General features: G+C 34.5%; 1 protein-coding gene across 4 annotated transcripts; it reads right to left on the bottom strand.

The window, feature by feature from the left end:
- Positions 1-1,049: 1,049 nt before the first annotated feature.
- On the bottom strand, positions 1,050-10,330 carry LOC18448889 (putative galacturonosyltransferase 14). 4 transcript variants are annotated; one of them, XM_020676483.2, is made up of 8 exons: positions 9,757-10,204; positions 7,794-8,065; positions 6,116-6,159; positions 4,304-4,459; positions 3,359-3,598; positions 3,044-3,286; positions 1,905-2,207; positions 1,050-1,600 (listed from the first exon to the last, which is right to left on the bottom strand). In XM_020676483.2, the coding sequence occupies exons 2-8, from the start codon at positions 7,996-7,998 to the stop codon at positions 1,322-1,324; spliced, it is 1,470 nt and encodes a 489-aa protein (XP_020532142.2). In that variant the 5' UTR covers positions 7,999-8,065; positions 9,757-10,204; the 3' UTR covers positions 1,050-1,321. The 4 variants fall into 4 exon arrangements, with proteins under 4 accessions (XP_020532142.2, XP_020532141.2, XP_088726595.1 ...); XM_020676482.2 differs by having other exon boundaries at positions 3,044-3,598; positions 9,757-10,330; XM_088870469.1 differs by lacking the exons at positions 6,116-6,159; positions 9,757-10,204 and having other exon boundaries at positions 7,794-7,935.
- Positions 10,331-12,792: the final 2,462 nt, after the last annotated feature.

Below are 12,792 nucleotides of genomic sequence, written 5' to 3'. Positions count from 1 at the left end.
CAACGACCAACTTCACACAAAAAAACCACTTTTTATGTGCCACAAAAAATAGGGATGAGACTATTTACCTTGTAATACAAGGAAGTTCACAGGCCAGGGGTGTGTCACGAAGTTCACGAATTTGTTTTGAACATTGAGTTTGGTCCTCCAAAACACTTTTATAGCTACTTCCCTCGAAGGGAAAGGTTTATATGCTTCTATAAACATAAAAGATATATATTTCGCCCATCATCCGGCTGTCCAATTTAGATCAAGTGAACCATTAACCATTTAATTTAGATCCGACGTCTAAGAGTATTTTATTTTTAATTTTTTTTTGCTAACTATATGAATATGAAATATGGTATGTAATATCACCTCAATGGGGCACACTTAAATAAAATATTTTAAAAATATTTTTGATAAAATGCAATGACTAAAATACCTTTAAAACTTTCAGGGGCATTTTAGATATTTTATTTTATTGGGAATATAATAGTTGTGAACTTCTTGTATCAAAAAGTAAAAGGTCAATTCTTATGGAAATGTTAGTTGAATAATGATAATTGAGCTCAATTCGTTTTTATAAAATGATCTTAGAGACGAATAAAGATAATTTGAGAATTCTAGAGACCTCTATAATAGCATTTTGGGAGTCGGACCCAATATTCAATTTGATATTGCTATACCACCAATTTGTTTTTCGTATTATGTTTATATGCAAATATTATCATCATCCGAGTCTATCAAAGGTCATACCCTACGCCCTAGCATGATCTTATAACATTGGCTAGGGATTTATAAAAATATGTGACAATGTTTTATGCTAGGTGCCCACCCTACACAATCTTCCTCCTTTCTCTAGGCTTGGGACCAGCATAACTGACTTCTCTTAGGACATGCATATATGATGCAGTAAAAAAGTGAAAGTTCCCTTAAAAGACGTTAGAGATCAGATACAATGAACCCTAGAGACTTCAATTGTAAAAAAAAGATATTCAAGAATGGAAACAATTACAGCACTTACTGAATGCTTGTAAGTTATCCTTAGTAACGTGGTATCCCATTACTTTTGGAACGCAATAACTCTCATCATCATTCATTCTTATAATTTTTACAGCTTTGATTTTTTTGTTTCTCATAAAATATACATTGTAGGTCTACAAAGGGCATTTTACTAATCAAGACAAAAATAATATCTACACATATATGCAGTGAGAGCAAAGGCTGAAGCAACAGTGTTAACACTGCCCTTCTTCCCTCCACTCTTCCTGCTTACAAAAGAATTTGGGACTCGTTTCTCTTATTCTTTCCTTTGCTTTCTCCTTGCTATATTCTTCCCCTAAGCTATAATACAACTCTGTATAAATTCATTTGAATAGTTCACATACCTGGTCCACAAGCTTCTATACTCTGGGAATCCAATCTCGAGCCATGGCTTCGCCGGCCCATTGAAATGTATAACCGCAGCATTATCAACTATTTTCTGATCGATATTTGATTGATACCCCAAACCCATCACATGCCATTGGGGATCCATCACATGCACATGTCCCTCAAATGCAAGTAGAACCGGAGGGAGTGTTCCTAGACGCCAAAGCTTCAATCCAGTCTCCAAATTCTACAAACAAAACCAAATGAAGATTAATTGTTGTTTTCCAAGAGTAACTCAGGCTTCTAGCTCATTTTGCCAAAATAATCACACAGTTTCATCATAAACAAGGTTATAAACATAAGTTATAAAGTAAAACATATAGGCCAGCTAAAATTTCCACCCATGTAATCTAGATGAGATAGCAAAAACCTAGTTTTAAATAACAAGCCCTAAAAGAAAAGGAAATCCTGCCTTTTGTTTCTATCTCACACATATCCAGATGAAATAACATTACACTAGAGAAATAGTAAAGAATATGTAGAAGGCTTACCAGCTTTAGCCAATAATGGTAAGTGCGTGTGATGTTAGTGTCCCTCCATGCCTCTAAGTCGAAGACATTTACGCCTATGACCCATGCATATCTTTTACTATTGAATTTCTCGTATACGACAGTATTCGAAAAATTCAAATAGTCTCCCAACTTTCTTGGCCTCACTTGATGATGTTCATCTCCACACATCTCAATTGCACCAACCACCTTGTCGTGTAAGTCTATTGTCCATAGTCGGGACAAGTCACGCTGAACTACAACATCCTCATCAAGGAATACAACTTTCCTAAGCTTTGGAAAAAGCTGAAACAAAACATCAACAATTATATAGAAGAAACACGCTATAAACTTGCCCATGAAGAGAAAAATAAACACATTATGAAAAGAATCCAAAACGATAGAAGAATCATCCAAATGTGTATATACATATGGCTAGGTACTATAATTTCTCGGACGAAGAAACCTATGGGAGTATTTTTTCCCCATTTATTTTTCAAATAACAATGTGCTTCATAAAAATAAGTGACACCCTTTTACTAGATCATGTAGAAGAAAAGCAAAATATTCCGTTTGAATATGGAAAGAGACAATGTTAATGAATGGGAAAACCTATCACGTATCCCTATAAGCATATAATTTTCCGGTAAGAAGAACCATGTGGGGAAGCTACTTCAAAAGAAGACTTTTTTAGGTCAAATAGGGATACAATAGAGATGGTGGGAACTTTCTAACCATCAAGGTGTTCAAAATGCTTTAAGTGCTTGTTTCTTGGGATAATCAATTTCTTGAGTCCACTATGTAACCGGAGAAATTGGAAGAATAACATTGTTCTATAGTAATTTCAATGCCCGACATCCAAATATTGGACAATCTCTTTTCATGACAAATATGCACAGGGGCTTATAAAACAAAAGAGGGATAAAAGATGAAAGCATTAAGATTAGGTCCTTTCCCACACTCGTGAACACACAAACAAACAGACAGACAAGCACCCCAAGACAATGTGATGTCCTTCTATTTCCCTCGTGACCAAACAAACAATCAATAAAATAGCATAAAAAAACGTTGGCGAAAATGTGAACTAGCATACCAACAAATAAGTTTGAACTGTAAAGCATAACAAACTGTGCAATGCTCACCTCTGGCAAGAAAATCTTGATATGATCCAAGGGAGAGGCACCAAGATGACTTCCTGCATCATAGCTATAGACTAGATCCCTGTCATGGCCGCCCCGCCCATAACTATGCCTTGCAATGTCCAGAATTTCAAGCAGTTGGGGGTCAGCCCCCAAAGGCCAGTCGAATTGGTGAAGCCCCTTGATCTCGATCACCGCAGGATAAACAGGGTTCAGGGCGAACCATGCATGCATGGGTGCACATGTCTTTTTATCGGTTATCACATGGAACACTGTGTGCTTTGGAAATAAGAAATTTTTCACAGTGGAGGAGATTACCACATATGTTGCCATCACGTTGTCACTGATTATTACAAAGTGATAGAGAGAATTGTCTGTGAGGCGGGGGGCCATGGCCGGAGGAGGGAGTGGTTTGCGTGCTAGTGCATTTGTGGAGTACTCTTCAGCGAGCCTCAGGCAGAGACAGTGTATGGACCTAGGGATGCCAATAGAAGCAAAATGCCGGTAAATTTGGCCTTGGAGCTTCTCTCTTCTTGCCTTCCGGTCCAGTTTTAACAGCTAAAAAAGAGAAAACTCATTAAGCCAAAAATTATATTAAGGAAAGAGATTCTAAGAAACTTTTTTTTTTTTTGGGGATTCTATAGAATGAGACCATTTACCTTTGATACAAAGAGATCACAATTACTAAAACCATCCAATGTGAAATCTGATAGCTTGGATGTCACAAATTTCGAAAAAATTTCTTTTGAAGTTTAAGCGTGATCAATGGAATAAGCGCAATGATCTAATTCTATATACAATGGTAAAGATTAATTGTGATAGCTTTATACCAACGATAAATGATCTCATTGTATATTTTTCTTTTTGTTTTTTGAGTAACCAACCTACCTTTTTTTCTAAAGGAAAATACACTATATGATCACTAAGGAGTATACTATGCCATGCAAGTGAAGAATTATCATACACAGTGAAGAGACTAGACCAGGGATGATACAATCCACGTACATGTATGCTATGAAAAGATCATACTAGGGATGTCACAATCATCATTAACCGTTAGATTTGAAATGAAGTTTTTGATGATGTATCATTGTTTAAGCACGAAATCCAAAACAATATTTTTTAAATGTTGTGATGCACTTTTATCTATTGGATTTCACGTTTAATGGCTAAAAATAATTGTGACCTATTCGTACTAAAAGTAAATAACCCCGTAGTATACAATCCCATGAATGATTTACATAAGGGATAAAGAGAGCGTACCAAAGTTTTAACCTTGAGAACAAAAGTTTGGACATCATGTCTATTAGCGATGACTTCTTCAACGAGTTGATCAAAGGATTCAGCATTAACAAGTCGTTCATTAATTGTCTGGCCCTCTACTTGAGTAAGCACTCTTCGGAACTCATCTCGTAGGGTCTGTGCTACAATAAAAGAAAAACCTACTCTTTAGTTCGTTAAAGAAAATGGAAGTATCCATAGACCAAAGAGGAGAGAAGACAATGGATCATATGGACGGTTCAGAAGTGAAGAGCGAGCCCATGAATTTGAAGTTGGAACACGGGCCCTCTATCCACGTTAAATGTAACAAATAAGTGCTAGAACCTCAATGAGTTACGCCTGCTCAAAGCTATGAGATGATGATTTTATTTGAGAGGATTGAATGAGAAAATCGTGGGGCATATTAGGAAACGAAAATATCTTCCTACACGCCATTTTTAAGTTTTATTCCTCATCACAGCTAGGGTTTTAAAAATTTCATTACTTAACACACCTAAGGTTTAAAAATATATCGGGTCGAGATTCCACATAGTATATCTTCTAACCCCCGTGACCAATTTTATCTATTTTGATTACACTTTTTTAGCCCAAACAAAAGTAAAAAATATATCATTTTTTTATTCATTTCTAAACCCCCACTCTCTCTCTCTTTTCTAGCTTTTTTTTTTTTTGTTATTTTGTGGAGTTTTATTTTGTGAATGTTAGGCCAAATGGAATCGATGAACCAATTCGACTCATATATTCAACTCGATATTTAGAAACACAAGAAGAGACAGCGAGAGTGGGGGTTTTGAAAGGAATGGAAAATGATGTATTTTTTACTTTATTTGGACCCAAAATGTGTGATAAAAAGGAGAAAAATCGATTGAGGGGGTTAAAAGACATACTATATGGTATCTTTATGCCGCCAGATATATTTTAAACCCAACCTAGAAAAAAAGTACAGGGGGATATTTTTCCTATTATAAAAAGGGTGAAGTTTGTATAAGGCCCCTCCTTATTTTGTAGAACTAAGGCGCATATCTAAAATTTGCTTAGAGTTATAGTTCTAGTATCAGAAACATTATGATGGATTGGAGTTATAATTCTAGTGTCAGAAACATTATGATGGATTGAAAATCTGTTTTCATCCCTAGTTATGAAATTTAAAATTTAAAAAATAATACAATTTGAGAAGATAAAAAATGCTTAAAAATCTTAAAAATAGTGATCCAAATAACCGGTGGAGATAATCAATTAGAGAGTTCTTCAATTGTCCGAATACTTTTCTAAAGGATTTCGGGAGGGATCCCCTAGTTTCAAAAAGAATAAATGCTTCTCTTTTTTAGGTTGCTCACCAGTACAAATCGAACTTGAGATATAGCAATAGTAATGTAAAACATCAGTGCTAATCACTTATGCCCTAGCTCAATTCCTTACAAAAAAAAAAAGGTAAGTCAGTTTCATTTTATTTTTCAAGACAAACTAAAAAGATTTGGAGCCTTAACCTCCCACACATCATATTGATCTTGTCTACGCTGGGCCAAAGCCCATGACAAATTTTTCTCGCTAGGAAAGCTTCTTTTTATTTAACGGAATTTCTGGCTAGAAAAACTCGTTACTTTTCATGAGGAACTATTTGTTCGTCGTTCGTCCAAAAAATTGGGGGGGGCTTTTGGTCACATGGGCATCATAGGAAACCCGTTTAGAGCAAATTATTAGTATAACGTGTTCATTTTGGTAGTTCCTTTAGAGTGGTAAATCAGGTATATAGATGGAAGCAATCTTGCAATCAAGAAGTGACACAACACATACCAGTGCACTGTCCTCACCAATCAAAAATCTCCTTCCAAGACAATCTGAGGCACATCAAAGAAAAGATCGTTCAAAACTTATTAACCAACAAGTGAGAGATGTCATAGGTAGCGTAAAGCCCCAAACTTTTGACGAAATTAAGAAAGACAGTGTGACGCCCCAAACTTTTGACAGAATCACAAAAGGTCTCCAACTTTTTGAAAGCAAGTCAAAATCATTCCTAATTATATGCATGAGTAACAAAGTTTGAGATTTTTTTTTTGAAATTTATTGTCTATTCAACGACACTCTTACAACCACTCATTTTGAAATTTAAACGTCAAAAATCTTGCAACTACCCATTTTGAAATTTAAAAAACAAGAATGATTGAGATCTCTATGCACAAAAGATAAATGGTCTCCCCATTTTGAAATTCAAGAGAGAAAAATGATTGACATCTATTTACGAACAATAAATAGTGTCTTTGTAGATAATCCTAGTAGTTGCTCTCAAAGCCAAATACTTGTAAAGTATTTATTTTAGGTAATTTAGTGGGGTAGACAGGAATGTACCCATTTTTTTAAATAGATGGGGAAGTAGAGTTTGAAAATATTAGTGGGGGTGGTGTTAGTAGTAGAAATAAAAACCACAATGACTACGATGTGGGGTACTACCACTACGACCCCAGCCCCTTTTCAAAAAGCATGCTTTCTTAACAATGTTAAAGAGCTCATTTCCTTAGTGTTGAATATTGTACTGTTTCATCTTTTAATAGAACTCAACCAATTCTTCCATGTTCTCATCTTACTAAATGAATATCATACACACTGCATTTATTTCTAAGTGTCTTTCAGTAGAACAACATTCATAATTATACTCCCAATAGAGAGAGATAAGAATCCAATGATCCGGACGTCTATGGCTGCATTCCAAACAAAGACTCCCCGGTTTTTGAAGCATTTTAACACATCTAGTAATTTGTCACCCCACTTAAAAACCATAAATTACACTCCGACGTCTAGACCCTATCTCACCCCAATAAAAAAGGGGAAAATTATGGATACCTCTCACTTTGTACTTTATAGGCTTGTTCTCCAATATTTTGGATTTTTCGCTATTAACTTCAATATTAATTTTCTTTGCAACCATGCTCTAAATAAAAATTTAATTTTTTAAGACCAAAAATACCCATCATTTTAACTCGCGTTTCTAAAACGAGATGTCCCAGTGTTGATCTAACACAAACTCACTTGTGTCAATTCAGACTTCTAAAAAAAATTTCCGTTCCTAGGTCGGCTTTTTACATCAAAATTCGGCCTTTTACATCAAAACTTTACTGATAAGACACAAAAATGGGTCGGACCAGTTTATATTGAAATGGTGCTAGATCGACACAAAATGTGTCAAAACAACTTCTATATTCAAGTTAAGGCAGCCTTACCACTTGGATACGTTTTGTGCCTAATGAGACAGAGATTGAGAAATGCAGCTTCAAAACAAAAGAGGGCCTTTGAGTATTTTCGTTTTAAAAATAAAAAGTAAACTTTTTTTTTTACTGGAAGAGGTGGACCCGGGATGTTAAAAAAAAAACAAAAAAAAGATAGAACCAGAAGTCCTTTTCCCAGCCGTCGCAAATAATTTCAAGCTCGTTTAAGAAAAAAGAAATAGATTTGTTGGAGAAATGTACTTGGTACTTACGAATAGAGGAGCATTTATTGGCGCCTTCTAATGCAAGAAACGCGGTTCTCATAAAGACAAATGGCAATAGCACGGCAAGGACACAAACAGTGGGGAAAAGAGAACGGTAACTGAAACGCCTTGAAGAACCCTTAACATTCTTCATGCAGCAAACACTTGTTGAAATTGTTACTCTTGATTTGTTTGGATATATGTGTAGGTGCATGTTTTTTTCCCTCTCAATTCAAGGACCTTTTCATTAATCAAGCACTTCACAAACGGAAAACCCTAGCCTGTTCAAAAAGTCAAGAAGAAAAGTAAATACATGACAAAGAACAATACCGGGAACAGCAGCAAAAAAAAAAAAAAAGGAAACAATATGTTGAATAGCTCAAAAAAGTTAATTCAATTGTATAAGAGAATAAATGAAGAAAAAGAAAAATAAGCTTTACTCAATATATAAATAAAGAATAAATTTTTTTTCAGACGATTTTAATATTTTTAAGATGCTTTTGTAATCTTTATATATTTTTAATTTTTTTTGAATTATTCAATATATAAATAAAAAATTTTAATAGTTGTTTTTTTCTAGATTTTTTGTTTTCATCTTCTTTAGTCTTCTAATAATCTCTATTAACCATTATCATGTTTTCTAACTTTCATCTGTTTTTTAGAGTTATTTTTTTAGGCTTGTGCAATCGGACTTGGCCAAATTACTCGCTCCCCAGTATCTTAGTCGAGGCGATTTTCGAGAATCAATTCGAGGGCCCTTTTATGCCATTTGTAAATTCCTAGAGGCGGCAGGGATTTTGGCAGCCACATACGTCGCTTCAGAAATAGAGAATCCCTATGATCCATCTGCTGTTGTTTAATAAATCAATTACTTTTAAACAGGACATTCCAGTATCTTACAGCTGGTTTACTATGTCTCTCCAAAGAGATCGACAAACCACCACTCACTGTCTAATTGTGACTTCTTGTAGAGTTGAGAAGACAAAGATTGATCTGATTGAGTAAAAAAATTTCCCAAATTCAAGTCCCATCGACAAATATTTTTTAATATGTGAAATTGTGAATTTCTATTGTTCCAAATAGGAATTCAGATTTAATCAAAGATAGTTTCAAAATCATTCAAATAAGGGAGCGAATTTCATCAATGGCGAAGGACTCAAACCTGGAATCCCTACAGAGTTTAAGAGCAAATATTTCAAATTTTCAATTTTGGTAAGAGACATCTGACAAAATCCGATGAGTGGAATCAATGTTTTATTTAAAAGTGATAATTTGATTCAGGTTTTTATCTCTAAATTCCTGCTATTTTAGTAGCTAAGGTTTTAGATTTCAGCAAGGGCGGCTTTCAGGAGGACTGAAATAAAAAATACAGACCACTTGCAGCGACGACTATTTTCTCTCTGATATAAAATATTCAAAGGATACAAACGTAAACAACTTGCATAAAGGCATCACTATTACACCGATTCTCTCTCTCAATCTCTCTCTCTCTCTCTCAATCTCTCTCTCTCTCTCTCGCTCTCTCTGTGTTTTCTTGGTCAAGATCATACTAATTCATAAAAAAAAAATCCCCCTCTCTCTCTTTCTCTGTGTTTTAATGGTCAAGATCATATTAATGCATAAAAAAAAATCTCCAAATCAATAGTTCAGTATCTTCAAAAACCATACAACACCGACACCAAACCATATCCCACCACATAATATCAGTAGAGAGAGACATTTCTAATCAAACTTTAATGACCATGGCCAATCAATTAATAGTTTAAATCACACTCAACCACACAACACCGACACCAAATTCACAATCCTCCTATATTTCGTCCAAACATTTGCATCAAAATCCACATTCATACTCCAAATTTATCTCATCGGATACAATATCAAACAGTTTTGAAGAACAAGCAAATGCTTCTTCAAATTTTTAAGAAAACTCGAATTTAAGCAAACAAAAAAGGATCATTACACAATTTACCTTCACAGTCCGGAGCTCATTGACTGATTTCGATCCGTAAAAACCCTAGCCCGCCTCCATTAGAGAGTGAAGAGACTCAGGTAAAGCCCCTTCTCAACCAATGCGTTTTCTGTTTCCTTCCTCTGTTTTGCTTTCAGTCATGGGCACTTAGAACAGTAGCACTTAAAGGATTAAATCTACGCATATATATAGAGAGATTGAGGTTTAAATTATTGAAGAAGACACTGGAGATCTGGTGATCTCGCCATTAGAGCCACTGCGAAAAGCTTGGCAAAACGCCGCGTTTAAAGACGCGGGGGAATGGTATTCTAACAGAGGCGAAATTATAGGAGAAAAGAAGCTGTGTATTGGCCCTTGGAGGAACATTCAATTGCTTAAATGCCCTTTCAGTCTAGTAGAAGTAGCGGGCTTCTCTCGTTCTCTGTCTAATACGGTGGGTAGCTTCCGAAGTACTCCTGAGTTCTCAGTAATTCTCCGATTTGCACCTCACTGTGTAAGAAAGTGGGCATTCTTGTTTGGCAAATTACCCGAATTTCCAATGAACTATGATCCCAAGGACCATGTTAAGCCTATAGTCCTTAAGGTCCACCCCTTCATCTTTTTAATGGCACGCCAAGGATATCACTCGGTGGTCGGTCCCTCTCTTTTACTCCCTCTGTTTTTTGTCGTTCATCTTGAAAAAGATTTTGCTTGTTCCTTCCTGCAGGAATGTTGAGAAATGGTAGTAGAGTACCCTTTCATTCGTGTGTGTAGGACTTTCAAAAGATCATCAGTAAAGTTGTATAAATCTTTAGAAAGTCAAATTTCACACCCATGAAATAATTTTTTTAGAGATCTATATCAATTTTAATGATGATCCTTTGAAGTCCTATACATATAGGTGAACGAGGGCCCTATAAAATCATTACTCCAATGTTATTTATATACTAATTTGTGCATATCCACCGTAGTCTCAGTGATTGAAGGAGGAGATGAACTATTCCTCAACCTTTATATGCATAGGAAAAGTTTTATCTCGACCGTGTGACAAGACGAATGTTTCTAGACTCGGCTACGGCATCATACTTGTCAAAAAAATAGAGGGTCTAAAGAGCCCTAATAAATTCAAAAAAATACTAAAAAGTAAACTAAAAAATTTTGAAGTGAAAGAAAACTTGAAAAAGCAATAGGAATTCAGCTTAAAAAAAATATAAAAAACATGAATTTAGAAAATTTTGACTAGAGGTTGGAGACATTTTAGAAAAATCTCAAAAAAATAGTATGAAAATAGGGCATTTGTCAATATAACTTACGTATCATTCTAAAAGATATCCAACTTATGTATATGGTTTTTATATATTCATCGTATAAATTTATATAGGCAAAGTATAACCATTTATTTTTTGTATAAGGTGGTCACAATTAATCTTGATCATTGGATGGCTACATTTATTTCATTGACCAAACTCAAAGTTTAAAAATATATATATATATATATATATATATATATATATATATATATATATATATATATATATATATATATATATTGAACTTAGTAATACAACCAAACTATTAGATTTCACATTGGATGGTTGTAAGTAATTGTAATATCACTGTACTAAAGATAAGAGGTCTTATTGTATAAAATCTCATTTATGTAAGGGATTGTACACTATGAAACCATTTATCTTCTATACAAGGTCACAATTACTTGTAGTTATTGGATGGCCCGGTGTGTGTCATGAAGCTCGAAATTTTTTTTTTTTTAATTTTGTGTCGAGTCAATAATATGCTTGCAGCAATCCAATTTGAAATCCGAAGAACAAGATTGATTGTGATCTCCCAATGCAAAGTAAATGTTCTATTGGCATACTTTTACTTTATATATTTTTTATTTTAATCTTTTAATATATCTGAGTTGTACTAGAGTACTCTACTCCACCAAGTAGTTCAATCTGCTTTGGCCTTGAGTTATTGAAATTTCAAAACGCAATGGAAATCATGGAATGTACTTGTTTCGTTATTGAGTAGGGCAAATTTTTCAGACCGCTATACTTTTATGAGGTGAGATTTGTACAAGGTGCCACCTTACGGATATGTAGTTCCATTACGAGAACCTTATGAGGTTTTAGAAATGGACGGTTTAGATAATTTTTTATTATATCATGTTTTGTTTTAGGACTTGAAATTTTTTTTTCTCTTTCTATCAATACAACTCGAGATCGGGATAATCTAAGTTATTTCTCCTCCGAAGCCGAAGCATATCGCTATTGAAATAAACCTGGTTTGGCAAATGCTCTACCAAGAATAAAAAGGTTTTCCAATTTCGGAACTCTTTTCTACTATATTTTTGAAGCACACCTTACTTTTGTAGTATGAAGTTGCAATATTACATGACAGTTTTATTTGACCGTTTCGAATGGATATGGGGGAGGGTGTCCTTCCCAAAAGCCAAATTGCAAAAGAAAAATCACTTACATGATAAAAATAAAAAAAAGGGGGGGCCTGACTGCTCATGTGTTAGTTGCAACTGAATCATCTATTATCGTGCGGTCCCTTGTCTATTAAACGTCCATCTCAAAGATGGATGTCAAAAAATATTACATCCACTAAAAGTTAGAATGGATAGTGGAAACAAGAATTCAAAAAACAATATTTACATTTTTGAAAGAAAAAAAATTCCAAAGATCATTGTCATGGTCGAGATTATCGAGTCCTAAAATTTTGGATTTAAAATACAACCTTGAGATTTATTTTGGAGGGAGACTGCACAAGAATAGGTTTAATGAGCCAAGCGGTTTGATCAATCGTACCGTATGATCAATCTTTTCGTGTGAAAAAGGTGCCTTGTGGATTGAGACTTTAGGAATTTATAATAAGGACGTCATTTTTATGAGTCCATGTTGAAATGAGTCACCTCTTAAAAATCTATTTTTGAGATGGATTTTTGGGTTTAATTTTTAAGGACATGTAATCTCTACATAGAGAACATGAATGTGAAAAAATATATAATTTTTTAAAACTAAAAATAATAATTGTATTACAAAAACATTT

This window comes from Amborella trichopoda, chromosome 1, assembly GCF_054954075.1.
Source record: "Amborella trichopoda isolate Santa Cruz 75 chromosome 1, AtrichopodaSantaCruz75HAP2 v2.0, whole genome shotgun sequence".
Classification (NCBI taxonomy): Eukaryota; Viridiplantae; Streptophyta; class Magnoliopsida; order Amborellales; family Amborellaceae; genus Amborella; species Amborella trichopoda.
Note: the sequence above shows the minus strand (reverse complement) of the source record. Positions and strands in the feature narration are given on the sequence as shown.